At 39.0% G+C, this 27,872-nt stretch overlaps 1 protein-coding gene across 1 annotated transcript in view; it reads right to left on the reverse strand.

Annotated features, from left to right (window-relative positions):
* Nucleotides 1-6,467: 6,467 nt before the first annotated feature.
* Nucleotides 6,468-27,872, reverse strand: part of ST6GALNAC3 (ST6 N-acetylgalactosaminide alpha-2,6-sialyltransferase 3) — a 119,380-nt gene continuing 97,975 nt past the window's right edge. Inside the window, exons 2-3 of the mRNA XM_070939447.1 lie at nt 12,520-12,627; nt 6,468-6,654 (exon numbers count right to left, since the gene is read on the reverse strand). Of these exons, the coding sequence (XP_070795548.1) occupies nt 6,468-6,654; nt 12,520-12,627 (295 nt within the window). The remainder of the gene's footprint in view (nt 6,655-12,519; nt 12,628-27,872) is intronic.

A 27,872-nucleotide genomic window follows, 5' to 3' on the forward strand; every position in this document is an offset into this window, starting at 1 on the left:
TTTATTTAATTCACAGTTTTTTAATCTCTTATCCACTGAAGACATTTTGTTGCTGTTCTGGATATGTAGCTGGCTTAAGAATGATATTTTCTTTCAATTTTCTTCACCTACTGTACAATTCCTCAGGGAAGGGCTTTCCAAACATTTTCCTTCACTGTTCCAAACCGCTTATCCTTTCCACCCAATGTGGGTAAAACACTTTAAGTCAACGTAAATGTCATTGTGTTGTGTTCTGATATGTAATGAGTTTGGGTAGCATTATCCAAAGGGAAAACATTTTACCCAATTTTGGGTAATTTATCCAAATTTTGAGAAGCACTGCCTTAGAGTCTGCTCCATCACATTGTGAGAGGAACATTGTTAGTTGCTGCCACTTTTTTCCTTTGTACAAAAGCCCCATGAAGCTGTATGGCATTTATCAGATATTCCTTACACTGGGGATCAATTTTCTATCTCAAAACACAAAAGGTATTTATGTATTGTTACATGTCTAATCTATTGGACTTCATCACAACTATGACAAACTCTGTAAAATACATTTTTAAGATATGTAGCTCAAAAGCCTGAGTTATTCTTATGATATTTGGTATCTTTCCTGTTTGCAAAGTTTGAATACTTCTGCAAATTCCAAACCTTTCTTTTAGAAAGGGAGGGAGGGAGGAAGGAAGGAAGGAAGGAAGGAAGGAAGGAAGGAAGGAAGGAAGGAAGGAAGGAGGGAGGGATGAGTGTAGTTATTTATTGTTTATTTTTGCATGCTAGATAATGGGAAAATGGAATATCATTTTTTTTCTTATTCATTGACCAGATTTAGGATGAGTTGGAATGAATATATGGACTAATATTCTGGGCCAAGGATATAGTGAAAATGGTTTGGGAAATCTTCTTGCAATTGTTTTTATGACAGTTGCTTGATAATTTATAATATCTGGAACTGTTGTCTCTCTGAAGGACAGTTTTAGATACTCTTAGCATCTCCTGAATCCTACTAGAGCTTCAGTGGTGGGTTTCTACCAGTTCACGGTGGCAGGAGGCTCTGCCCATCCGCCCGGATGTCATCACGGATGCTCTGTGTATGTGTGCGCTCCCAGTTCTGAACAGGTAGCGAAGGTAAGTGGAACCCACTCCTGTAGAGCTTGCAAAAATCTAAAAATCATGTCGGTGATACCCTCAGGACATTTTCTTTCAGAAAAAAGGAGCTATGTTTTTATAAAGCACTGACATTGTTATATATTAATTCAGCCCATTTCTTGACAGTTCTAGGTAACTGAATATAAATTCCATTCCACCTATAGTATTACCATTTGCAATGGAAGCTGTATTCCCATCACCTCCATTTTTCTTATTTCTTTTGAAGTTTGAATTATTTAACAGAGTTTATAGAGGCAAACAGAGTGAATTGTTTTTAAAAAGGGGGCCCGTTTACTTATCTCTAGCTTGTTAAGAAAACAAACAAATGGATTATCGAACAAATCAATCCAGACTTTTTACTTGAGACACAAATGATTGCTCAAATTATCAAAGAATAAGCTCTCTGGAGAATGCTAATGTTGGGAAAGGTGCAAGGAACGAAAAGAAGATGACCAATAGCAAGTGGTCAAGAATGAATAACCATTCTAATTTCTTTCATTTGTTTTAGTTTATCTATAATTTTATTATCTCTGTTATTGCAAATCTAATGGCCTCCTGAAGTAATGGCACATACAGATAAAAAGCAACCAATATATTTATATATTAGCTTACCACAAATTTATCAGTTACTTTAATAGGTGTTAGGTTGAGCTAAGAAATTTCCCAGTTTATTTCCATATTAAAATCCTAGTAGGTATGTTTTTTTAAAAAAATCACAGAAGAACACACGGGCAAATTACTTCACTATCATCCCTCCAATATTCATATAAGCTTCCAGGAACTGAGCTCAGTCAAGATACTATCTTTCTCCTATGATTTTCTTGTTCCTATATTTCAATTTTCAATTTCTCCAATGGCATTTTTAAAATCCTAACTTGCACTTGCAGAGCTAAATTGCTCTTTCAAGCATCTCAAGCTATACACCAAATCATTTTCAGACATCTCATGAATGGAGAAGAGGCATTTCCCCATGTTTATTTTTATTAGCTTGGGTTTCTTATTCGGTCAAATCATTGAGTTTTTACCTTTTTAACTTCCTAAATGTATTCTTTGTCTCCATTCCAAAAGAGAGGGCATAATTAGTGGATCATTAAAGCTTTCTTAATTAATTTATTATAGTTGAAAAAAAAAGTTGCAACGTATGGTTTAAATTTCTCTCAGTGCAACATATACAGTATTTATATAATTTGGGCTGCTCTGAATTGTGAAGTAGCTAATACCAAATTAATTTTTGTATCTAGGTGATTTTCTTAGGTCTTTTTATGATAATTAGTGATAGTTGGCGCTATTTGGCATAGGTTTTTCAAATATGTTTTACTTGTGGAATGAAATTAAATTCAGTAAAATAAGTGCAAGTTAAATATAATTTCTGTACTGTTTAACTATTGTAAGTTTCACTGAAACCTACTTTCAGTCAGGAAATCTTATAGTTTTAAAGTTAGCTTTTGATTCCAATGTATTTACTTGGAAGTCAATTCCTATAATCAATTGGAATTAAAGTGGATTCTTCATCATTACTACCAGTTACTAAATCAATACTTTTTTCAGCTTTTATTACAGAAATTATACTCTTCAATAAATGGAATACTTTGGAGGAATATGTGAGTATAAATGCCAGGTATAATTAGTTAAATTATGCTAGGAACATAATAATTTCCAGCCCCATCCTTAAATCTTCACTTGAGTGGCAATCTTGAAAGGTGTAAGATATGTAAACATAGAAAAGCAACATAAGGAAATGTGCTCATTAATTGGGGCCTTCAGTTATGCTAGCCTATAATTGCTTAAGATCAAGATAAAGAAAAAAACATTTTATGTAATAAAATGATTGTACCACAGTACAGAGGGTGCTAAGGTAAAAGATAAGACAGAAGGTGAATTGAATGGTATGAGCTATTAATGCAAATATTACTCAAATTCTATATACAGGTAGTCCTTGACTTATGACAACAATGGAGACCAACTTTTCTTTTGCTAAGCAGGAGTTGTTAAATGAGTTGTGCCCCATTTTACAAGCTTTTATGCTGTTGTTAAGTGAATCATATGGTTCTTAAGTGAAGCTGGCTTCTTCCATTGACTTTGCTTGTCAGAAGCTAGCTGGGAAGATTACAAATGGTGATCATATGAGTCAGGACAGAGCAACTGTCATAAATACACACCAGTTGCCAAGCCTCTGAATTTTGATCATGACAATGGAAATGCTGCAATGATTGTAAGGATGAAAACCAGTCTTCAGTGCTCTTGTACCTTCAAATGGTCACTGAAGAAATGGTTATAAGTTGAGGACTACCTGTAATTGAATCCAAAACACTGCAGGGCACATGACTCAATCATTATGGTAGTGTTTATGTGGAAAAAAAAATTCAAATGTACAATCAGTAGATTTGTATTGAAGGTCTTATTCCATCATAGATAATGTGGGCTAGCAATGGAAAAAGCAAAGGATTATGGAATACAGAAACAGAGCCAAATATGGTATGGATGTTACTCAGTGGTGGGTTTCAAAATTTTTTACTACCAGTTCTGTGGGTGTGGCTTGGTGGGCATGGCATGGTTTGGTGGGTGTGGCACAGTGGGCATGTCAGGGGAAGGATATACTGTAAAATCTCCATTCCCTCCCCAATCCAGGAGAAGATTACTGCAAAATCCCCATTTCCTCCCAATTACCTGGGACTCGGGGGGCAGAGAATAGATGGGGGTGGGGCCAGTCAGGGGTGGTATTTACCGGTTCTCCGAACTACTCAAAATTTCCGCTACCGGTTCTCCAGAACTGGTCAGAACCTGCTGAAACCCACCTCTGATGTTACTCTCTTTTTCCTTTGCCATCCCCTTATTTTTATTTTTTTGTTCTTACCTTCTCCTGCTTTTTCTTCTCTTCACCTCTACAGAATAACAAACTATTCTTTCTACAAAGCTGAAGAACTGATTGCTCAGAGGAAAAGTTTGGAATTAGTTCAAGGGCAGCAAATTCAAATTGCCAACTTCTGATTTCTCCCTAATGGCAAACCCGAAAACTATTAAGATCAAAGAGATCTGTACAACATAATCAAGGGAATAGTTAAACAACAACCAAGTTTCTCTTCTCTTTCTTTCTTTTAGATGTTGTGCCAATGACCACAGTATCAACTTAGTATTACAACTTTCAGCTCCCACTTTGGTTGGTTCTTCTCTGTGAACATCTACCCTATAGACACCAAAGTGATTTAATTTGATCATGTAATTCTGAGAAATACTGAGGATGTCTAGGAATCAAGTATTCTTGACACTGTTGTAACTAGGAAGATTTTCTGGAAGGAAACTATATTATAGAGGTAGTATAAAATGAATATATGTGGGTGTTATACATGTGATCATAAATTCTTAAATCCTACTTTAATATCTCATTAGCATTCATATCATGCTATACCTACCAAGTACAATGCATATGGAGTTCTATAAAAAAGAGAAATATCTGGCTTTCAAAAAGATATATAGCATATTAAAACAATTCCAACAAATCAGAAGTAATAATATAGTCATGGAGAAAAAAACTGGAATCAACAGAAGAATAGTAAAAATGCAGAGCACTGGAATATACTGATGGTAAATGATATTTTCCATACACACATTCTGTTATAAACCTTGACTGCTGAACCATCTGACACAACTTTGTGTTTTCTTTGAGGTAGTGACAAGCTCCCAAATAAAACGGAGATGTGTGGTAACTTACTAGATGTTACCAAAATTTCTCAGGATGAGAGCAAACAATTTACCTTTGGATACTGGAGCAGAAGATAACTATCCTTGGGTCAAAATACACAACCACACAATATGTAGCAGCATGGCACTTGGTAACAATGGAAATGGAATTATATAGGACCTACAGACCTCCATATATAAATATACAATACAAAAATCAGTCCTTATACAAACTTTTTAATATGTAAAAAAATATGACTTTGCTATCGCCTGTTCATGATTCAGCAAAGCAATACAAAATGGGGGATGAGTTCAATACTTAGCCTCTTTGAGCATTTTATACAAAAATGATCAATACACCTTTTTTTCAAGTTTTAGCAGTATGATTACAGTATTGCAGTAAGGATATCCAAGTATTTTGCAGATTTTAAAGGAACTTTTAGAAATGATATGGAACTTGACGTTATTTAAGCTGTTTTACACACACACCCCTCCGATATAAATTGAAATGGTTCCTTAACTTAAAAATAGAATGAAATTTCGTTATAATGTCTGTCACTTCTTTCTTCCCTGCTTTTTAGATCTCATATCTCTGTAATAAATCTTTCTAAGTAAAATGGAATTTAAATGATCGAATGCTTTGTATGCTCTCTGTGGCATGGATAAAACAAGGCGTGAGCACTTCAATTACACATGGGCAGCTATTAAGCATTCCAGGCTCTCTTACCATCAAAGGGGGGAAAAATATGCGAAAAAGAATCTTTTGAAGAAATTAATCCACACCGAGCTTTTGGAGTTGGAATGTCGCTGTAGAGTTTCAAAGAAATGATTTCATACACACGGGTTTAGTATTCTTAAATAGCAGATAAGGAGGAATATGTGCCAAGAATCCATTAACTTATATAAAAATATATAAATAAGCATATTTGATTGGTTAAAAAAAAATCCACTGCAGCTGCATTGATTTCTCTTCACAACACCCTTGGTGAGGTAACTGTTCGAGAACTGAGAATCGCTCGAGATCACAAGAAATATCATTGCCCAAAACTATATACCTGGATTTAGACTCCATTCTTAGTTGTGCTCCAAAAAGGGGATATAACTTAAATAAATACATGCTGAGAAAATGGAGACCACGTCAGAACACCTGGAGGTGATGGAGGCATTCTGCCATATGGATTGTCTCTGAGTTCAGACCTAGTCAGCCCTCTTATAGAAATCAAGTGCAATCAGGATCTTCTTAGCACATCTCTAAGTGGCTCATTTGCAGTAAATCTGCAGCCATGCAAACTGTACATTTACAAGACTGATTTGTCTGGCTGTTACTGCCCAAAAGGTGGGTGGGTTGCTTTCATAGTAACATTTATCATTGAAATTCAAGTACTAGAGACATTATCCACAGAACCCAGAGCACTGAGCTTGCATAGGATAGTGTTTTCCCCTCGTAGCAGAAGTCCTCTAGCAAATAAGCTGTGGCCATATTGAACTTCTAAGGAAAAAAAAATCCAGTTAAAATGAGAGAGAAGAAGAATCCTCCACAGCTGAGTACACACAGACACACAAACAGCACACAGCAGAATCATCACTTTCTGCGCTATCACCTAAGGAGGATTGTCATATAAATCCAGGCCCTATGTTGTGGAAGTCTGAGACAACCAGCATCAAGACAAAGTCCAATTAGGGTGTGTAAATGTTATCGTATGTTTCTTAGACCATTCGGCAAATACTTTCTTTTCTGTGATGAACCTGTGGCCTCCGTAGGGTGCGTTTTCATGAAGGAAGTATTCATCGCATTCACTCCTCCCAGGTTCATAGTAGTGATACGGGACTTTCCTAAAGCCTTCTGACCTAGAACAAAGTCAAAACATAAGACATCCATGAAATAGTCTTCCCGCCCCCTATGCCATCACAATGGTGAGAGCCTTCTCTTCTGCTGCCCCCCACCCCATGGAATATTTTGTTCTCAGAATGAGATTGACCCATAGTCTTTTGGCTTTCTGGCATTGTGTGAAGACTTGCCTCTGTCAACTGACTTGGAGATTCAAGAGTGGCACGCAACCCGGGTTGTTGATGATTGGTCGCCTGAGGATGTTAAGTCTGCCTTATAACTCTCCTTTTAACCTCGGGTTTTATTCTGTTCTTCACTCTAATTATGTCTCTTTTATATGGCTTTATTGTTTGTATTTGTGAACTGCCCAGAGTCACTTAGATAGGCATTTGATAAATAAACATGCTATACACACATCTATCTATAAGGGTACAAGCAGCCTTTTCTCACCTGTAACACCCACATATTTGTAATAACAATCATCAAAATTCCAGAAAAGAATTTGACTTAGAATTCTGGAAGTAACGGGTCAAAACAAATGGGAAGCCCCAGATTAGGGAAGGCTGCTCTATCTATAAAAAGGGCAGATTGGTAGTCCTTGATTTACAACCATTTATTTAGTGACTGCTTGAAGTTACAATGGCGCTGGGGGGAAAAATGACTTATGATCATTTTTCACACTTGCGACTGTAACAGGTAAAGTTCTATGGCAGGTGTCAGCAACCTGCAGCTCCAGAGCCGCATGCGGCTCTTTGGGCCCTCTGCTATGGCTCCCTGTTGGGTGATCACACCACTGGCTGGGTCCACCTCTTGCCCTCCTCTACCAGTCACTCCTCACCTGCCTGAAACAGTAAGGGCGACAGCGGGTGATGGAGAAACAGCTGGGGCGGAGACAGAGAGATACAGAGAGAGGGGGAGAGAGAGACACAGAAAAATACAGAGGGAGTCATGTGACTGGTGGAAATGAGTGACATGGAGTTGGCCACACCCACCCAGGTTTTGTGGCTCCCGGTGTTTTCTTTTCTGTGGGAAACGAGTCCAAATGGCTTTTTGAGTGTTTAAGATTGCAGACCCCTGTTCTATGGCATATTGTAAGGATGGTGGAGAATTATGATGGCTTCATTTTATCATGCAGTATGGCTGCTAATGCACAGATTCTAGCTGAATTACATCTTGTAGTATGACAAAGCAAAGAGAGAAGCCTTTTGTTCTAGTTCCAAAAATGGCCATGATTGTCATCCCTGGGCATGAAAAGATTCTGACTCTGCAACTTCACGACAGAAAAAGCCAACGCCAACAATACTTTTCTTACAGCCTGATTCAAGGCCAGTGTGAAAGCAGCTTTGGGGTATTAGCATGTTTTTTTAAAAAATATAAGTCAATTGATATATATTCTGGCTCAGCTGAAGGCTATTTGAAACCACAATAAAGTTAGTCTTTTCTTTGAAGGACTATGAGACATTATGGGTGGTCGGTTTCCACACTTGTACACACTCTGGCCCAATGAACTTCCCAGCTGTTTTTTGTAAGGAGGAGAAGTGAGGGAATGCTTTGTTCTTTAAGACCTCCAATAACTGAAGAATTGATAGCCCTCCCCCCTCCCCCCCCAGCATTGAGAAGTTGGCAGAAGAGAAGACTATCTATTATCTTCAAACTGCTTTCATGGAACTGGAGGATAGAAACAGTGACAGTGTAGAAGTGCCTAAATCAGAAGGTAGAAATATGCCGATTAACATATTTGAACACACAGACACCAAAGCTATCAAAGATGGTAGAAGATCCAGAATATTTTTGTGGGAAATAACTACACTTTGTTACTGTGCTTGAGAAGAGTATTATTCTTAATAGCTTTCAAATATTATAACCACAGTTATAATATTCTACAGTTATTAGATGGGCAATACTAGTGATGCGGTGGCCTAGAGGTGGAGCTCTTGCCTCACAATCAGGAGGCTGTGAGTTCGATCCTAGGTAGAGGCAGATATTTCTCTCTCTGGGCATATTGAAAATATATCTGCTGAATATAACTCCGCATTGGCGACAGGAAGAGCATCTGGCCAGTAAACACTCAGCTCCATTCAGTTGCCCAGACATCCCCACACAAGGGATTATGGGTTTAAAGAAGATGATTATATGGGCAATACTTGACTTATTACCACAATTGGGCCTGAAATCTCAGTTGTTAAGTGAAGCAGTTATTAAGCAAGATGTCACGTGACTGTTTTGATCAATGACTGCAATCCTGGCTCACCCAGACTTTTGGCCTGTTCCCCACCTCTTGCACTATTCTGCAAATGGATGTTATTACCATGATCCTTAAAGCCTCCTTAAAATGGAGCCCAAAGAATTGTGAGACTAGTGCCCATTTACAGAATGGTACAAGATGGCCTCTGTAGGAGGGTTGTGTCTCACATCGGCTGAGTGCATCTGTCAAAAGTTGTAGATGAACAGAAAGGTGTTCATCTGTTGGGCCCTGGAGGGCTCTTGTGTATGGCTGGGTGGGGAGCAGGCTGAAGCAGTGCAGGGAACAGCAGCTTCATTTGTCTTAGTAACCCTTGGAGGCAGTCAAGGGCTCTTATGTTCCCCTCTGCCCCATCTGCTTATGACCAACTCTGCCAGCTACCCGATCTACTTTTTGGGGAAGCCATCAGAGAAGATTGCAAATGGTAATCCCATGATTGTGGGATACTTTGCAACTAATAGTAAATGCTAACAGATTTCCAAGTAACTGAAATGTGGTTTTGTGTCCACAAGGGAGGGGCAGTATGATGTTTCAGAACAGCTGGAACTGCTTTATGGGCAATAAAAACATTCTTTCTGACATGGTCATAAGTCAACGATTATTTATAATATTGGAACAATGGATGAACTGTCAGCACTAGATTTATAGAAAAGAAATATACCCGTAACATCTTAGTTTGATTAAGCTCAGCAAATTTAATTTACCGTATTTTTTGGACTATAAGACACACTTCCTCCCCCCCAAAAAATTGGGTGGAAATGTCTGTGCGTCTTATAGAGTGAATATTGCTGAAGCCCCGCTCACCCACCAGCTTCAGCCTCTGCCTCCCAGCAATTTGCTTCTTTGTAGCAAACAGCCTGGTCACCTTCAGCACAGCCTGATTTAGCACAAGCAGCTGATTGGTGGTTGGATATGCCTCCTGGAATACTACTGATCAGCTGTTCCAGGCTGTGGGAATTGCCACTGCCCATCACCACCGTTGCTGCCCATCGCCACTGTCACCTATTGCTGCCTCCGCATGCTCCATTTTCGGCCTCTGCACATTCTGTTTTTAGCCTGTTCCAGGTGGTGGCATTAGACAGCGATCCCCACCACTTGGAACAGGCTGAAAATGGGACGTGCGGAGGCCAAAAATGGGGAGTGCAGAGGTGGTGATAGGTGGCAGTGCCAAAGGGCGGCACCGGTGTTGATGGGCAGCAGCGATCCCTGCAGCCTGGAACTGTTGATAGGTGGTATTCCGGGAGGTAGATCCAATCGCCAATCAGTTGCTCATGCTAAATCAGGCTGTGCTGAAGCTGACCAGGCTGTCTGCTACAAAGAGGCAAGTTGCTGGGAGGCAGAGACAGAGGCAGATTTTTTTTTCTTGTTTTCCTCCTCAAAAGCTAGGTGCATCTTATACTCAGTAGGGTTTTATAATCTGAAAAATATGGTAATTATTCCATCTAATACCTGATGTGACGATCCAGTATAGCTTTCTGAAACAAGGCCATAAACTAATAAAGAGTTTTAAAATTTTGAGATATACAGGTACCGGTAAATTAGAAGCAAAATTTATCCATTAAAAGAAATGAATATTGTCCTTACAAATACTTTTAAAAAAGGCTTCTAAAAGCAGCTTCTACAAAATGATTTTATGTCCGTCCATCCATCCATCCATCCATCCATCCATCCATCCATCCATCCATCCATCTATCTATCTATCTATCTATCTATCTATCTATCTATCTATCTATCTATCTATCTATCTCAGGGGTATCAAACTCGATTTCATTGAGGGCCACATCAGGGTTGTGTTTGACCTCAGGGGGCTGGGGTGGGTGAGACTAGGGTGGGCATGGCCAGCTTCATGTCACTTGTGTTGAGAGCACCTGTGGTGCTCTGCCAGCGAAAATGAGCTCCCAAGCTCCATTTTCGGCTGCGATGGCCTCCTGCAACCATCTGCCAGTGAAAATGGAGCTCAGGACCACCACTTGCGGCCCTCCTGAGTTCCATTTTCACTGGCAGAGGGACTGTGGGCTGTCCTTCGCTGTTTCCAAGGCAGCCCTGTGGGCCAGATCTAAGCAACCTGCAGGCCAGATCCGGCCCCCAGGCCTTGAGTTTGACACCCTTGACCTATCTAATCAATATCTCTGAAACATGGCAATAAACAGATAAAGGTTTTATATATTTGGGATATTCAGGTGTGTGTGTATGTATACTGTACATCTATTACATTTAGATTTTATGTATCTATATTTACACAGTTTGTGTGTGTGTGTGTGTATGTTTGTGTATGTTTGTGTTTACGCGCACATACACACACACACACAAAACCTAAAATCTACATTTAGATAAAATCTAAATGCCATAGAATATAGTCTCAAATATATATATGACTATGTCATAATACTTTTAGACTCAAAAAGTAATTAGGAAAGGAAAGCAATGCTGGCTTCAACAGGGAATTATGAAAACATGTTCATTAGGCTACACCAGGCTTATAAGTGAGTTTATAGGTTTTGTTCCTGCATATTAGGGATGGGTGTTTGTGTGTCTGTTTTTATTATTTAAAAAAAGTTCAGCCTTTGGGGAGATCACAAAACAGCTTTTATAAGCTTCATTCTTCAAAATGACAGGAAACAGTGTTGCTATTTTTTGAGGCTTGTAATTGGCAGGGAAGGGAGAGTAGGGGCCAAATTAAGCTGTGGGAGTGCAACCTCTTAATTCGTGGAACATAAGGAGGCTTTGCAAAGAAGGATAAATAGCAGACACAATATTTTTTGTCTTTTGGCCTTTCCTTAAATTGGATCTCACTTTATGTCCACAAAGCACTGATTTTTGTAGCCAACTCTGAGCTTTTTACTGCTGTAACAGAACTTCTTAATCAGTGGTGGGATTCAAATTTTTTTAGTACCAGTTCTGTGGGCGTGGCTTGGTGGGCATGGCAGGGCTTGGTGGGTGTGGCTTGGTGGGCGTGGCAGGGGAAGGCTACTGTAAAATCTCCATTCTCTCCCCACTGCAGAGGAAGGTTACTGCAAAATCCCCATTTCCTCTCGATCAGCTGGGACTCGGGAGGCAGAGATTTGATGGGGGCAGAGCCAGTCAGAGGTGGTATTTACCGGTTCTCCGAACTACTCAAAATTTCCGCTACCGGTTCTCCAGAACTGGTCAGAACCTGCTGAATTCCACCTCTGTTCCTAATGTGTACATGGTTTATATCATAGGTTTCTAATCTGGTAGGAAATAATTGCACACCACTTTATTCAAGTGATGGCACTGTGGAAGATGGGGGAAAGTTTGCTCGAAATCTGCTCAAGAACACATTTGCGCTTCCTAACCTGAACATTCTCAACTGTACAAAAACTGTGGAAAGCAAATATACTTTCCTATTTCCCCAATTCAGTCCAACTTGGCAGGAAGTTCTTTGATGTTGAAAGGCCTTTCTAACATTGGTCATTGCATTTTTATAAATACTTTTATTTAATCAATACAGCGTATCATACGGGGTCTAAATACACTGTCAATAAAGTGCCATGTCAATATAGTTCTGCTAGGCGTCGGCTGCCTAATGCATTTGTCGGGTTTATGATATTAAAATGAATCGTGAAACTTTGACAGGGCATTAGATCTGTGGACGCATCAAAATAATGTGCTGTGATCTTACTTGCAGTAGGTGTCATTTATCATTCCGTAGACATGTATTCTGTAGCAGGCATCCATCGCTAGAATTAAGGTGAACCAACCAGTGCTGAGATAGGAGCCAGACTGGATTCTGTAGAAGAAATAATACAAAGACGATCACTGAGAAACTGCTTATACTTCCTTAAAGACATTATTATTTGTTACATGAACAAAAACATTGATAAACTGACTAAAATGTTTAATGATTTTGAATTAGAGTAAGTCCATCATACTGGTGTGTTTGACCTGCAAGGGTCAGCATGAAAAATAAATGCTTCATAAATAAGAATAAGAATAGTTTTATTCTTATTGTAGAAATAAGAATAGCTGTTGGTTTTTTTAAAATGTAAACATGCATAAATCTAAACTTTTATTTCTTGAATTTGGGAATTTATTATTACTGTTGTAGAATGACAGTAGTGTACAAATTGAGGAGAAATGTTTAGAATGAGAATGTTGACTTGGTTAACTGAACATTCAAATGGTGAACCTCCTGAACTCCTTGCATTTAAATTAAGAAATAAATAGAAATCAATGTAATAATACAAATCAATATAAATTAATTCTAGCTAGCCAAATCCTATTTTATTCTAGTTGATTTTGTACTTATATGTACTAGGTGTGATGAAGCCAGCAAAAACATAAAGGTTACGTAGGCTCTCTTAATATTGCCAACTATGAGAAGATCTTCCCATGCAGACAGGATTTTCTCCATGAGAACTAGTAGTCTTGTTGATAGAGTTTGCCAATTATTCCTCGTGTGTTCTAAACACAGTCACAGATATGGGATGCTTGAAATTGATTTCTGCCCAGATCTCAGAGAATCCTAATTGCTAATTCTATTCATGACTGATGCACTAATTACTGCATTAAGAAATACTACCTGTTTTTAAAACAATCTTGTATTTTTTTAATATTCCTATCAGAGGTGGGTTTCAGCAGGTTCTGACCAGTTCTGTAGCGTAAATTTTGAGTAGTTCGAAGAACCGGTAGTGGAAATTTTAAGTAGTTCGGAGAACCAGTAAATATTACCTCTGACTGGCCCCATTTCCATCTATTCTGTGCCTCCTGTGTCCCAGCTGATCAGGAGGAAATGGGGATTTTGCAGTAACCTTCCCCTGGAGGGGGGTAGGAATGGAGATTTTACAGTGTCCTTCCCCTGCCACGCCCACCAAGCCATGCCAACCAAGCCATGCCACGCCCACCAAGCCACACCCACAGAACCGGTAGTAAAAAAAATTGAAACCCACCACTGATTCATATCTAGAATATTATCATGTATATTCTACAGATGAATGATGCAATACACAGTGCAATAGAATGTTTGCTTCCTTTAATATGGAAGACATCCGTCTATAAAAATCTTTATTTTCAATTGGATTTAAACATATTTTACACATCTTGCTTGGAATAAAAAAATCATGATGTCACCAGACTCTTCTTTTTCTTTCTTCCTCCTTAAAATCAGGCCTAACTCCTGGGGAATATCTAAACAAATCTACGTAGTAATCTAGGCAACATCTTTGGAAATGGTGTGCGTGCTTTCTTTCTTTCTAGGGCTGAGGGAGAGTGACTGGGCCAAGGTCACCCTACTTGATTCTGTACCAAAGTCATGACAAGAACTCTGGTTTCTCACTCTTGATCTAGCACCTTAATCACTACATCTCACTTGTTTTAAATAAAATGTTTTAAAGAAGAAGGTGCATTTCCATCACTTGGAACAAGAAGCTTTCATTGACTCACCTGACACATTGTCAAATAATTCATGTAAATATAGGAGAATACACAGTAACTGTCACCAATAAACACTGATTATGATTTAAAACCCAGTGTACCACATTCTCAGTAGCAGGGCAGACTTGAAATAAAAGTGTAGAAAACCTATGAAGCATTTCTTAGAGGAGGAAAAAATGGATGATCTAGAAAAGAAATGAAATGCTGCTGTTTGTGCACAGCATTAACAGAGCTACACAAGCCCATGCATCAATCAAGTTTCTCATTACAAAAGCATTTACATGTCACCAAGAAATACACCAGTTTTTTGTCCAATTTAATCTCCACTGACATGATGAGGATTTTATCAAATCTGTCCTGGGTAAAACTGTTCCATCACTACCAAATCACCTCAAATACAGGTAGCCCTCCACTTACGACCACAATTGAGCCCATTTTCTGTTGTTAAGTGAGTTTTGCTCCATTTTACGACATTTCTTGCCACAGCTGTTAAGTGAATTACTGCAGTTGATAAATTAGTAACCTGGTTATTAAGTGAATCTGGTTTCCCCATTGACTTTGCTTGTCAGAAAGTTGCAAAAGGGAATCACATGAGCTCGGGATGCTGCTTATGGCCGGGATGGTCATAAGTATGAACCAGTTGCCAAGCATCTGAATTTCGATCACATGATACTGGAGATGCTGCATAGGTTTTAACTGTGAAAAACGGTCATAAATTACTTTTTTCAATGCTGTTGTAACTTTGAATGGTCACTAAATGAATTTGTAAGTCAAGGACTACCTGTATCCGTTCTTGTTTTAGAAGGAGCTAATTCTGCTTTTGCCAAAACAAAAAAATTAAAAGTACATGTTGACAATACATCACTTTCCTATATAATTACGGTCAGAGGTGGTATTCAGTAGGTTCCGACCAGTTCTGGAGAACCGGAAGCGGAAATTTTAAGTAGTTTGGAGAACCGGTAAATACCATGTCTGACTGGCCCGATCCCCATTTATTCTCTGCCTCCCTAGTCCTAGCTGATCGGGAGGAAATGGGGATTTTGAAGTAACCTTCCCCTGGAGTGGGGAGGGAATGGAGATTTTATAGTATCGTTCCCCTGCCACACTCACCAAGCCACACCAGGAGTAAAAAATTTTGAATCCCACCACTGATTATGGTAAACATCTATAAAGATGAATGTTGTCGTTTATGTTGTAGGAATTTATGGGGAAAAAATGCTCACATTGCTTTTCAGCCTGTGTTGACCGAAAGAAAAGGAAAAAAGATTTCTTGAACACATTTAAAAGACCTGTCATCTATCCAAGGCATTTATACATAAAAATGTAAGCTGGCAACATGTTATTTCAATAGAATACTACAAGTGAATCCTTCTCCACTCTGATCTTGATGGTCTGTGTAGTAATGTTATATTTCTATAAATATTTCTGAAATATTGATATTTCTTTAATAAAATTGTGCATTTTGATGTCTATAATTATTCCTTCTCTGAAGCAATCACTACTGCACTATTTGGTGGGAGGTGTCTTCACAATCTTGCGAAGGGGTGTCCAACTTTGACAAATTTAAGACTTGTGGACTTCAACTCCCAGAATTGGCTGGCTGAGGAATTCTGGGAGTTGAAGTCCACATGACTTAAAGTTACCAAGGTTGGACACTCCTGCTGTAAAGTCTTAAAAAAAACCTACTAAGAAGTACCTCTCACTGAACTCAGAGAGACTTAAGAAAGAAAACAAGCTGGAAATTTGCCATTAATACAACTCATTCAATGTGAGAAGTACACATAAGAAAAAGTGTTAATGCAAAATAGAATATATCTTTTATATCTATTATCAAAGATGATAAAAAATTGTATAAATTGATGACCGGATCAGGGCTCTGTTCCAAAAAGATGTAATTTGTGTGTTGGGAAAAAAAAAACTTTTTGCAAAAAAATAAATAAAAAAAAAGTACAAATAAAGCCATACTGAAGCCCAGCTATTTTTTTTTTAATGCTCTCAACTGCAGCTTCGTTCCATTCTCTTTATCCTTGTCTTTATTTATCCCCGGAGTTTCTCCAGCCACTCAGAAAAGTGTTCCCTCTAGCCACTTGGACTTACTGCTAAATACATTCAGAGCTCTCCTATTAAACTTGGCAAGAGACCAAAGAACAGCTATTAAGCCTGATGCCTTGCATTTAGCTGTCTTTGTTTTAACCAGTGTCTTGTCTGTGCAATAGGAGCATCAACTTTAGGATTTTAGAGGATTCTTTTATCAGAGGTTATGAAAAAAGAGGATGCTTCTGATAATGAATGTTTCCTGGAAATGAAATATTGCCAATAGCCTCTAAAACTGCTATAAACAGGAGCAAAAGAAAAGCTTTTTTTTTTAATAAAAAAAAATTAATCAATACCTCCTGTCTTATTTTAACAGTACTAGTCTTCTCATCAGTACACTCTTCTGGCAAGATAAATAAAAATAACACGTACTCAGATACTTTCCCTAAGAAATGGAAAACATGACAAAATACAAATTCCATAGTTTAAAGCAAACGTCCAATTTCATCTGTTTCCCTTCTGAAGAAAGGTATATAATGAAATGAAAACAGATGGTTTGTAACACCTTACAATTCAATCTGAATTCTCTAAACATATTTCTACCAAATGAAGAAGTTGGTATTGGAAGTGTGAAAAACAATTTTAAATTTTCCAGAAAGGTCATAAGTTTCTAAGTAGTATTGTCAATCTCTTCCAAAACATATTGCGAATAAAGTTATACCTCCTGTCCAAAGCTATAACAATAATAATATAAACAGAACTTTCATTTTCAGGCCAGTATACAGAAAGTCAGCAAAGTTTTACATGGTTTGTAATAAAGAACTTGCACTCTAAAATCATTTAGCATGGGGCAATTTCTTAAATGTTTCTTATATGTTTGCATGAAAAATTGTGCAGGCTGAATATGTGTACCACATTACATGCAAATATCATGCAACCGCTTACTTGGAAATTTGATCACATACATATAATGGGCCTGAAAGTGTTGTTTTTGGGTAGAGCCACAACAAATTCAGATTCTGACACATCTGTGTTTTGATCTAATTGTGCAAATTGATGCAAATAACCAAGAACATTTGTTGTGTTCAAAGGACAGAAGGGTTTATTATTGCTACCACAATGATTTAGTCAATTAAAGTTCAAAGCTAAATGGGTGCTAGATAAGGGTCAACCAAATTCATCGGGTGGCTGAGCCTGGGTCTTTTGTGGCAACATAATGACTCCAAACTGATGACACATTTAACTCTGCCTTCCAGGTCAGCCTGCTCTTCTCCCACAGTTGTGTTCTCCCTGGCTAGGAATAAAACTTATTCCAATATATCATAGCTTAAAACAGTGATGGCTAATCTTTTCTGGACCGAGTGCCCAAAGCGCAAGTGTGCGTACATGAATGCGTGTGCAAACCACGCATGCAAACCACAAATGCAATGCACATGTGGCCCCCACATGCGCCCCCCACACATGCGTGTGCGGCCTCCCATGCATGCATCCTGCCCCCTGCGCATGTGTGGCAGAGATCTGAAGACCTGCTGGCCGATGGGAGGTGCACGCACATTCATGGCAGAGCTGAGCTGGGGTGACAGCTTGCGTGCCCACAGAGAAGGCACTGCATGCCACCTCTGGCACACGTGCCATAGGTTCGTCATTGCTGGCTTAAAAGTTTCAACTCTGGACATTTCAATATAGAGTGGGAGTAAGCAATATTCAACATTAAAGAGGGAATAGGACCAGTGGTGGGTTGCTACTGGTTCGCCCCAGTTCGGGCAAACCGGTAGCAGCGGCTGCGGCCAGCTCCACCCACCCGCCCAGATGTCATCAAATACACTCTGTGCGTGCATGCGTGCATGCATGCGCACACTGGTAGCAAAGGTAAGTGAAACCCACCACTGAATAGGACCAACCTTCTAGTTTGGTCCAGTGATTAAGGCAGCAGGTAAAAACCGGGAGACAGTGAGTTCTAGTCCTGCCTTAGGCATGAAAGCCAACTCGGTGACTTTGGACCAGTCATTCTCTCAACCCAACCCAACCCAGAGGGTAGCTGTTGTAGGGAAAATTGTAGGAGAAAGGAATATTAGGTATGTTTGCCATCTTGAGTTTTTAATAAAAACAATAAAGGCAGGAAACTAAAACAACAACAACAAAACCACCAAATAATCAATCTTCTGGTTGGTAGGGGACGGGTGGCTAGAAACTTATCAGCACTGTCTGTTAGATGCCAAAAGGCAAGATCCGGTATTTTGATTTGTTTCTTTGGTTACTTTTTTTGTTTCCTGTTTGCTTTTGCTTGAGAGAGGATTTTGCTAAGACAGGTTTAAATGTCAATGACTTTTGACTTCAGATAGGAAATAGTGATTTAAGTGGCAGAGAGGTGTAATTTCACACCACAAACATTGCTTTAAATGACAGGTACTTCGACTTTGAAATACTGCTTCAGGCCCAGTTAGCTCTGGTGGGAACCATACCTAATTTAATGAGCCACTCACTTTCATTGTAGTAGAGGAGCTTGCAAATATGTAAATAAATAAATCCAGGCTTTGTTGCTGTTTTTAACGTAAACATTCCCTTCCTAGAATGTCTTTCTCTCTCTCTAAATATGGCAACTTGGAGAGCTATAATCCTTTCCAACTTAAAGAAAAAGTATGAGAAAAAAATGCAGAAAAAGTGAACAGTGGCATCCAACCTATATGAATATTGTGACTTAAAATTCTAAAGGGAATAAAAACTTATTGCTGGGTCTTTCCACCCCAGTACCGTTACTTGATAGGAGACAAAACTATGCCACAAGGGCCAATAACTATTCTAGAACAGCTCCCCAGAAACCAGTAATAGAGAATATATGTAGCTCAGGAATGAACTGTGGGGTCTTGGTTTCCCTGAGGTTGGTTGTTTCCATCAGATGTTTCATTACCATGCTAGGTAACATTATCAGTTTCCAAGGGAGTGAAGTTTGCTGATTATTTATATAAAATAGTTTGAACTGTTTGTATATAATAATTTGTCCTGCCAATTATGGTTCCTCGATAGTTTCTTAACTAGGGTATTGTTTCTTCCCTGATAGTTTATTGACTGTTTTCTGCATATCTGAATGTTGGTTGCTGATAATAATGTGCTCTGGGCTGTTGGTTTTCTTTTTTTGGCCTTTGTTTATATCCTTTAAATGATATGTGTGTGGGGTTTTTTTTTTTCCCCCATGAAAGAAGAGACTATATCCCAATCAAGACTGAGAGGACAAACCAGTGGTGGGATTCAAATAATTTAACAACTGGTTCTCTGCCCTAATGACTGGCAGAGTAGGCGTGGCCAGGTGGTCATGTGACTAACTCAACGTCACTCATCACACCCAGCCCCACCTCCCGGCCACTCTCCGTTTGCCCAGGCCTTAGGCCAATATGCAACACCTCCAGAAATGAAAGGGTTAACCAACCCTCAGTTTCCTGATGCAAATGCCCGCCCCCACTCCCCAGAAGGATGGGGAGAGACCAGCAAAACATTCTGCTCCCATCCCCAAAGAAAGTAAGACATTGGAGGCTGAGCTTATTAAAAAGCAATATATTGTGTCATAATAGCCAACATTTCACACCTGAAGTGGCAGAGGCAATAAATTTCATTGACTCCTCAGAAACAATTTACAATTAAAGCCCATTTGCACCCCAAAAATAATAAATAAATAGCAGAAGGAGAAGGATTGACAATATTAACCCCTTCCTTCCTTCCTTCCTTCCTTCCTTCCTTCCTTCCTTCCTTCCTTCCTTCCTTCCTTCCCCTCATTCCCATCTCTTTCCTTCCTTCCTTCCTTCCTTCCTTCCTTCCTTCTTTCCTTCCTTCCTTCCTTTCTTCTTTTTCTCCTTCCTTCTCCTCATTCCCATCTCTTCCTTCCTTTCTCAGCCATTTTCGGGACATTTTTGGGCTGTTTCCGGCTGTTTTCTGGGCCCTTTTTTGGCCATTTTTGGCCCATCTTTTGGCTGTTTTTCAGGCCATTTTTCACCCGAAAAACAGCAGAAAATGACCCAGAAAACAGTCTTGAAATGGCCCAGAAAACGGGTGGGGGTGGGGCCAGCCCATGGTAGGATTAGCTGGTTCACTGAACTGAGCAGAATTTTAATAACCAGTTCGCCTGAACCGGTCCAGCTGAATCCCACCTCTGGGACAAATACTGTATATAAACAACCAGCAAACTCTACTACAGTATCCCTTTTGGACATGTCTGGAAGACAGATCCTACTTCTATTATACCAGTGGAAGAGAATATTTGTAGCTCAGGGTTCAACTGTGGGATCCTTGGTGCTCTCTCTGAACTTGGTAGTTTTCTTGCAGTTATTTCATTACCACACTGGGCAACATCATCCAATCATCCATCCCCGCTCTCCTTTTAGCACTGATAATGTTAACTAGCGTGGTAAAGAAACACCTGTAAGAAAACAATCAAGCTCAGAAGAGATGGATCAAGGACCCTACCTATGTCTGTTGGTATACCGTGTAGCAAAACCTTGATCCTCAGGGCTCCATTCAAGACTTCCTATTCACTCAGGCAAGGCACAGCTAGCTCTTTCACCAGGGACAAAGAAAATTCAATATAGAAAAAGATGGAGACTGGAAATCACATGGTATTGATGAAGTAATTTTCAAGAGAAGGGATCTAAGCCCTTCTCTGGGCTGGAATCGAGAAAAGAAGCAGAATTGTAGCCAAGGAAATCTTCAGGATGAGAATAAGCCCTGCTTGAACAGAGAAGAGACAGGACAGTCTGAAACACAGGGTAAGGAAAGAGCTAAGGGCCTAGGGAATAAACAGGAACCGGGAGGAAATGTATCTAAAATTTGGACTGAAGGTTGCAATCTATGATTTAATGGAGAATCAAGCTGGGGAGAATCCCTCCTCTCCAAGAGAAAGTAAAAGTTGTAAGTTGATTGTGATCAGATTTGTTTTAAGGTATGCTCGTCTGTTGTGACCTTTGTCCAGCCATTTACTACTGCATGGAATGGACAAATAGAATTCACCCCAAAACAAAGGACAAAGTCCAGACATGTCATTTCTGTATAATTTGCATCATTATGTAATTGACATAAATGGATATGAATGGTATAAAAATGTCAATTATGTAATTTAACCAAAATGTAAATTACATTAGTGACATAAATTGAGATTTAATGAATGCCCCTTCCCGCCAAATGAGCCGTTAAATTGAAGTTTTGCTATACTTCTATGTTGCCCTCCCTTCATGCTTTTTTTCCTTGAACAGGCCATCTTAGAATGTGATCTAAAACTTAAATACTCTGTTTCAGGTAAGAAGATGGTTTGTTATCTGGAAGGCATCATAAATTATCTTGATGACCTGGAGATCTGACTGGTTGCCATAATGCAGATTTATGAAGAGATGAGATTTGTCTTTCTGCTGGACCTTATATTATGTCAATATAGAAGAACCTTTTATAAGTTCTTGATAACCTAAATATCCCGTGTTGTTTCGACTCTAAAATGGAATTTGAATGTTTTTGAGTTTTATGTGTTTCAGCTACGCAGCACAGATATTCATAATGTCTAACTATCTTCCTTTTTTCCTATTTCTTTTCTGAAGAAGAATGTTAGCAAATGGATTTTATCTAAAATTATGTTTACGTTTTATACAGGGTGCTAGCAGAATTTTAATTAAGTATCCTATCAGTTTCTAAATCTGCATTTACGCTAACACATTTCTCTGATATAATTAAAGTCTATAGTGATAATGAAAAAATAGATGTTGCTAGTAAAATTAACGGCTTGATCATTTAAAAAACTTTTTGTGTAATCATAGTAGCAGAAGAGTAAAATACAGGTAAGCCTGAAAACTATTAAAGGAAGAATAGAGACTTCACTGATGGAGAAACTGGGACGTGTCAAGATTAAGTTGCTCAAAAAAATCTGCAGGCAAAGCTTCACAATAACAATAACTCAAGATTTGGGAGTGGAGAAATTGTTTTCTGAAATAAATGAGATTCTATATTTATTGAAGAAACTATCTCAACACCACAAAGAAAATAGAAAAGCATACTTTAAAATGACTGGGTGTTACTTTCTTCAGATTTTAAACTCCACAAAGAAATGAATGACCAAATTCAATAGACTAAATTTTTCTTTTTGCAAAATGCAAAAGCACTTCCTCAAAAGCAAACAATTTGCTTTATGGAAGCAAATCTTGGAAGCAACCTAGACAAACATTTATGGCTATATTCATGGGGCTTACTTCCATGCAGTATGCCATGGTAAATGGCCTGTCTGTAGCAAAAGATGTATAACTCTGAATAGCCTGGTTTGTTTCAGAATGCTAACCTATCTGCATAATAAGCTACCAGAATGAGATGGCTTGACTTGGATTAATGCCATCAAGTTCCGGAAGGGAGAATTCAAACTTTTCCACTAATCACCTTACTTTGCAAAGTTTATCTTGTTACGTAACTATATGTTTAACACCAGTCTATATGCATGATTAATGCCATCAATGCAATAGCCTTGGTGGCGCAGCAGACTAAAGTGCTGTTAAGTAGCACCAACTGCCTGCAATTACTGCAAGTTCAAATCTCATCAGGCTCAAAGTTGACTCAGCCTTCCATCCTTTCGAGGTAGGTAAAATGAGGACCAAGATTGTGGGGGCAATAAATTGACTTTGTATAAAAAAGAACACCGCTTGGGGGGGGGGGGGCGAAAGCCCTACTAAGCAGGTATATACAAAAATAGGAAGGCTATTGCTTAATGCATTGTAAGCCGCCCTGAGTCTCCGGAGAAGGGCGGCATATAAATCGAACAAACAAACAAACAAACAAACAAACAAACAAATTCAACATATGAATTAATTTCCCCATTTATGGGGCCATTCTGAAGCAGGCTATTTTTCACTTCTTATATGTTAAGGAAAGTGGGTACTAGTAAATAATTGTATTCATTTGATCTAGCTTGAAGAGCTGATAACAATTGCAACCAGGAAGACCTGCCATCTTGTTTGCCTATTTCTGGGTCAAGAAGTCCGTTCATAAACATTCATGCCTTTGTCACCATTGATATCACTAAATTGGCTAGATTCTGCAATATAATCTACAAGAGATTATTGCCCTAAAAGACAATCCTGAAACCAAATGATTAGGAAAGCAAGTAGCTAGTAATAATGGAACATCTCAATACATCTGCATAGCAACACTACTCTTGTAGGTTTCCAAGTTCAGTTCAAGAAGCTGGTTATCCCTATAAAGTCCTAAGTAGCACAGGGTTTTTTTGCCTAGTTCTGGTTATTTCTGCCTTTCCCAATAATTGAATGTGTCCCAGATGACCTCTGTGGGGCTGTATCATCTAATGCAGGGGTGTCAAACTCAAGACCCACGGGCCAGTTCTGGCCTGCAGGATGCTTAGATCTGGCCTGCGGGACCACCCTGGAAACAGCGAGGGACTGGCCCACAGTTCCTCTGCCAGAGTAAACAGAGCTCAGGAGGGCCATGTGTGGCCCTCCCCAGTTCCATTTTTGGCTGCGACAGCCTCCAGCAGCATTCTGCCAGTGAAAATGGAGCTTGGGAGGCTGCATGCCCTCCCGAGCTCAGGAGGGCCGCACTGCAGGAGGCCCTTGCAGCTGAAAATGGAGTCTGGAAGGGGTGCCCCTTACACAAGTGATGTCAGGCTGGCCACGCCCACCACGCCCACAGTCACCCAGCCTCCGAGGTCAAACACAATCTTGATGCAGCCCTCAATGAAATCAAGTTTGACACCCCGATCTGGAACACTTTAGAACAAACTACTACCCAATGTTTGGGTAGAGTCAGGATCTGTCTCTATGTTGGCCCTACTAGGTAGGCCAGACCAGGAAATCAACTTCAGAAGAAGGCTAGAATACCAAAAATATGCAAATTTGATTGTGTGATATTTCTGCCTAGTCTGCTTCCATATAATATCTTGTTCACCAGAACTTAAAAAATGTTTTGCCCCTTTTTGGTTCTTGAATATTTCCTTCAAGGCCATTTCCTTAGTCTCCATATACAGTACTATTAGCCTTGGATAGAGATATGAAGACCTGGCTTTTTTCTCATGCATTAGACCAGGATAATAATTGAGCCCGTCCTGTTGGGAGAATGTTCGCTATTCCCAGCTTCAGTTTTGCTGTGTTCATTTGTAGTTTATATTATTTTTATTTTGTTTGAATTGGGTTTTTTTTACTAATGTACCAGTGGTGGGTTGCTACCAGTTCTCCCCCGTTCTTGTGAACCGGTAGTGGAAATTTTGAGTAGTTCGGAGAACTGGTAAATACCACCTCTGCCTGGCCCTGCCCCCAATCTATTTGCTGCCTCCCGAGTCCCAGCTGATCGGCTAGAAGGAAAAAAAACTGTTTAAACTCTTGCTGGGCACTTCAAAGGGCCGCCCTACAGCTGATCAGCAGTAAAAGGCAGTGTGGTGGTAGACCAGCGCGCTCCGAAAACAAATAGGTAGACCGGAATGCTCCAAAAACAAATGGGTAGACCGGTGCACTCCAAAAATAAATAGGTAGACAGGAATGCTCCAAAAACAAATGGGTAGACTGGTATGGCTCTGCAAGCAGTTAAAAGCCTGGTAGACCAGTACCTCTGCTAAATCCTAAGGAATTGTCACATGACCATCAAACCATGCCCACAAAATAAGCCATGCCCACAGAATTGGTAGTAAAAAATTTTAGAATCCACCCCTGTAATATACCCTACTCCAGAGTAATAAATTATATGTTGGATAGCTTTATAAATTTATTAAGCAAACATGTAATCAAATAAATAATCTTGAGATGACTGACTTTAATGGGATTTTTTTGTCCCATGACTATAACTGTCATAATTTTAAGACAAGGACTTCATATCGGACTTTATTACTTTTAATTTATTTAATTTCTCTCTAAGATATAGGTAGTCCTTGATTTATGACTGTAATTGAACCTGGAAATATGGTCAAAAAGTACTGTGGTTGTTAAGTGACTCACCAGCATACACTCAAAAATAAATTAGCAAATATTAACTGAACAATGTTACTCGGTTGAAACTCACAAATTTCAAGTGTAAGTATCAGCAGCTTAAGTTGAGAACAAAAGTGAATGTAACTCTTTATGATTGATAGGTGTGTTCCCTTCTGACTGTCCAAACAGTCACAATAAACAGAATAACAGAATATAAGAAACATTCTGATCATACATCAATGTCTTGAAGAAATTGCACAGCCTCCTTGAAAGTTTAAAAAAGAACCTGAGGTCTATGGCAGCTATACAGATACCATACCTTCCAGGATCTATTTAAGTACATTAATATTTTTTTCAGATTTATATACTGTATGTAAGTTCTGCAATTCACATTCCCTCAGCCATTTTACTTCACGCTACCTTGTGCTGAACCTCATGCTAATTTATTTCTTCCACCACAAGATACAAGACAATAAAGGAGGACAAATAAGCAAGACACATAATCCAGACCAAAGAGTCTGAATGACTTGACTTGTAAAGCAACTCCAGTTCTGATTATCTGACATGGAGTTTGGTACACTCCTATTCTCCGATGAAACCAAGTGACAACAGAATATAGTTAATTCATCCATGCACAATAAAGCTGCTGACAAAGATTGCACTGAGATGAGAAAGAGGAAAACAATATTGTTTTACCAAGAACAGCTGCAAACGCTTGGCTTTTGAAATATAACTTTTAGGAAGGAAGACTTCAATACATTTTAGAACGATACCATTTCATAACGTTACTGCAAATCCATACTATTATGTGGAAATTCTGAATAGAAAATCCCATTTTTTTCTACTCATATAAAGCAAAGGGCTGCCATAGAGATTTCCATTTATCTCAAGATTACTAGAGCTCAAGAACATCTATCATTCTTTTGACATTTTCACATATACATACCAAGTACCAAACCATTCTAAGAGCAATGGAACTTCAGGTTTTAGTTTACAAAGCATGTGTTTGTTACTCTTATTAGGCAAAATATTTACGTAATTTCATACAATTTCCCCTGAATTTATATTCTGGGACAAACCATTGAGGGCTCATATGTTTACATTGACATATCTACTGTAGGTGCCTTTATTGAAACAAATAAAACTTATTTTGAGCATTTACTTCTATTGTATCTGTTACGTGTAACAAAGTAATAGGTATAAGAATCCTTATTTTCCTCTTCCTCCTCCTCCTCCTCTCAGGAATGGGCTGCTGGGGGTTTGCAAGGGTTCAGGAGAACCTCTAGCTAAGATTCTGTGCAGTTTGGAGAACCCCCAAATCCCACTCCTAGCTGGCCTTGCCCCTCCCCTTCCCTCCCAAGAGTCCCTACGTGGCCTGTTTTGGATGCAAGTAAGTGCAGGGCGTGCATGGAGGCTCAGGGAGGGCGAAAAACGGGCCTATCGGAAGTTCAGGAAGTCCAGAGTGCCTCTGGAGCCTGGGGAGGCTCCTGGAGGCTTGAAGAAAGTCTCCGGAGCCTGGGGAGGGCAAAAACGCACCCCCTGCCTTGGTGCAGGAGGCCGACTAGGCCACCCCCACCATGGCCATGCCCACCCAGCAACCAGGCAGAGAACCCCTTGCTAAAAATTTTGAAGCCCACCCCTGCCTCCTCCTCCTCCTCCTTCTCCTCTTCTTCACCTCCACCTTCTTAAAATCAGTCAGTCTGGACTTGGAATGATTTTATCAGTTTCTAGCATCCAATAGACTTAAATAGACAGCAAATATGATTAATACTATCTTAGTTTATAAGATTGGAAGTTTAGATGGTTCTTTATAGCTTGTGCCATTTTGGAGCTAACACCATCCTCAGCATCTAAAACTACTGTATCTTTTTAATTGTACAAATACATATTTTATGAATGAGAGCTGTCAAGCACTAAGTAATCAACTCATGGGCATGTAAGTGGAAATTAAGAGAAAAAAAATTTAGGAAATACATTGGCTCATTTGCATGGCATATATAATACTGTATGCAGGTACAGGCTCAAGGACTGAATGCTACTAGGGTTCATCTGGATTTTTGCACTTGGATCTGACAAGGCCTACATTCAAAACAAACCTGTAATGAAAAAAAGTGGAAAAAAATACACAAAATTCTTACATTATTATTTAAGTACTGAGGACATTAGGTTACCTGATATAGGTAAGACATAGGTAGCAACATTTTCATTAAAACAATGCTACAAGGGAAAAATTGCATGCATTTTAAAATCAACATATAAGAGCCACAGCTCAAAATTATACTAAATGAAAATTCCCTAAATATGTATTCTAATCAATGTCTGTTATTTTTGTGCATTGTTGAGAAAATAAGATAAACACAATTCAGGTTAATCCAGGACCTTATGACAAACTGAATTAGACAACAATTTTTTTTCAGTATTTTTTTTCTCTTTAACATTATGAAGTTCATGGCACAGCTACTAAATGCATATTTCAGTGAACTTTACAATAGATGAATACAGAAATAATAGCCTAGTTAGCTGGTACCTATGTCAAGGACAGCTACTGAATTACTTGTATTATCATAGGTGAAACCTTGTAATTGTATTAATCAGGTTCCCCCCAGTGCCGTCAAAGTACTTTAATTAAATAAATGAA

This window comes from Pituophis catenifer, unplaced genomic scaffold (genome assembly GCF_029215685.1).
Source record: "Pituophis catenifer annectens isolate HBS135680 unplaced genomic scaffold, rPitCat1.0.hap2 SCAF_3, whole genome shotgun sequence".
NCBI classification, from domain to species: domain Eukaryota; kingdom Metazoa; phylum Chordata; class Lepidosauria; order Squamata; family Colubridae; genus Pituophis; species Pituophis catenifer.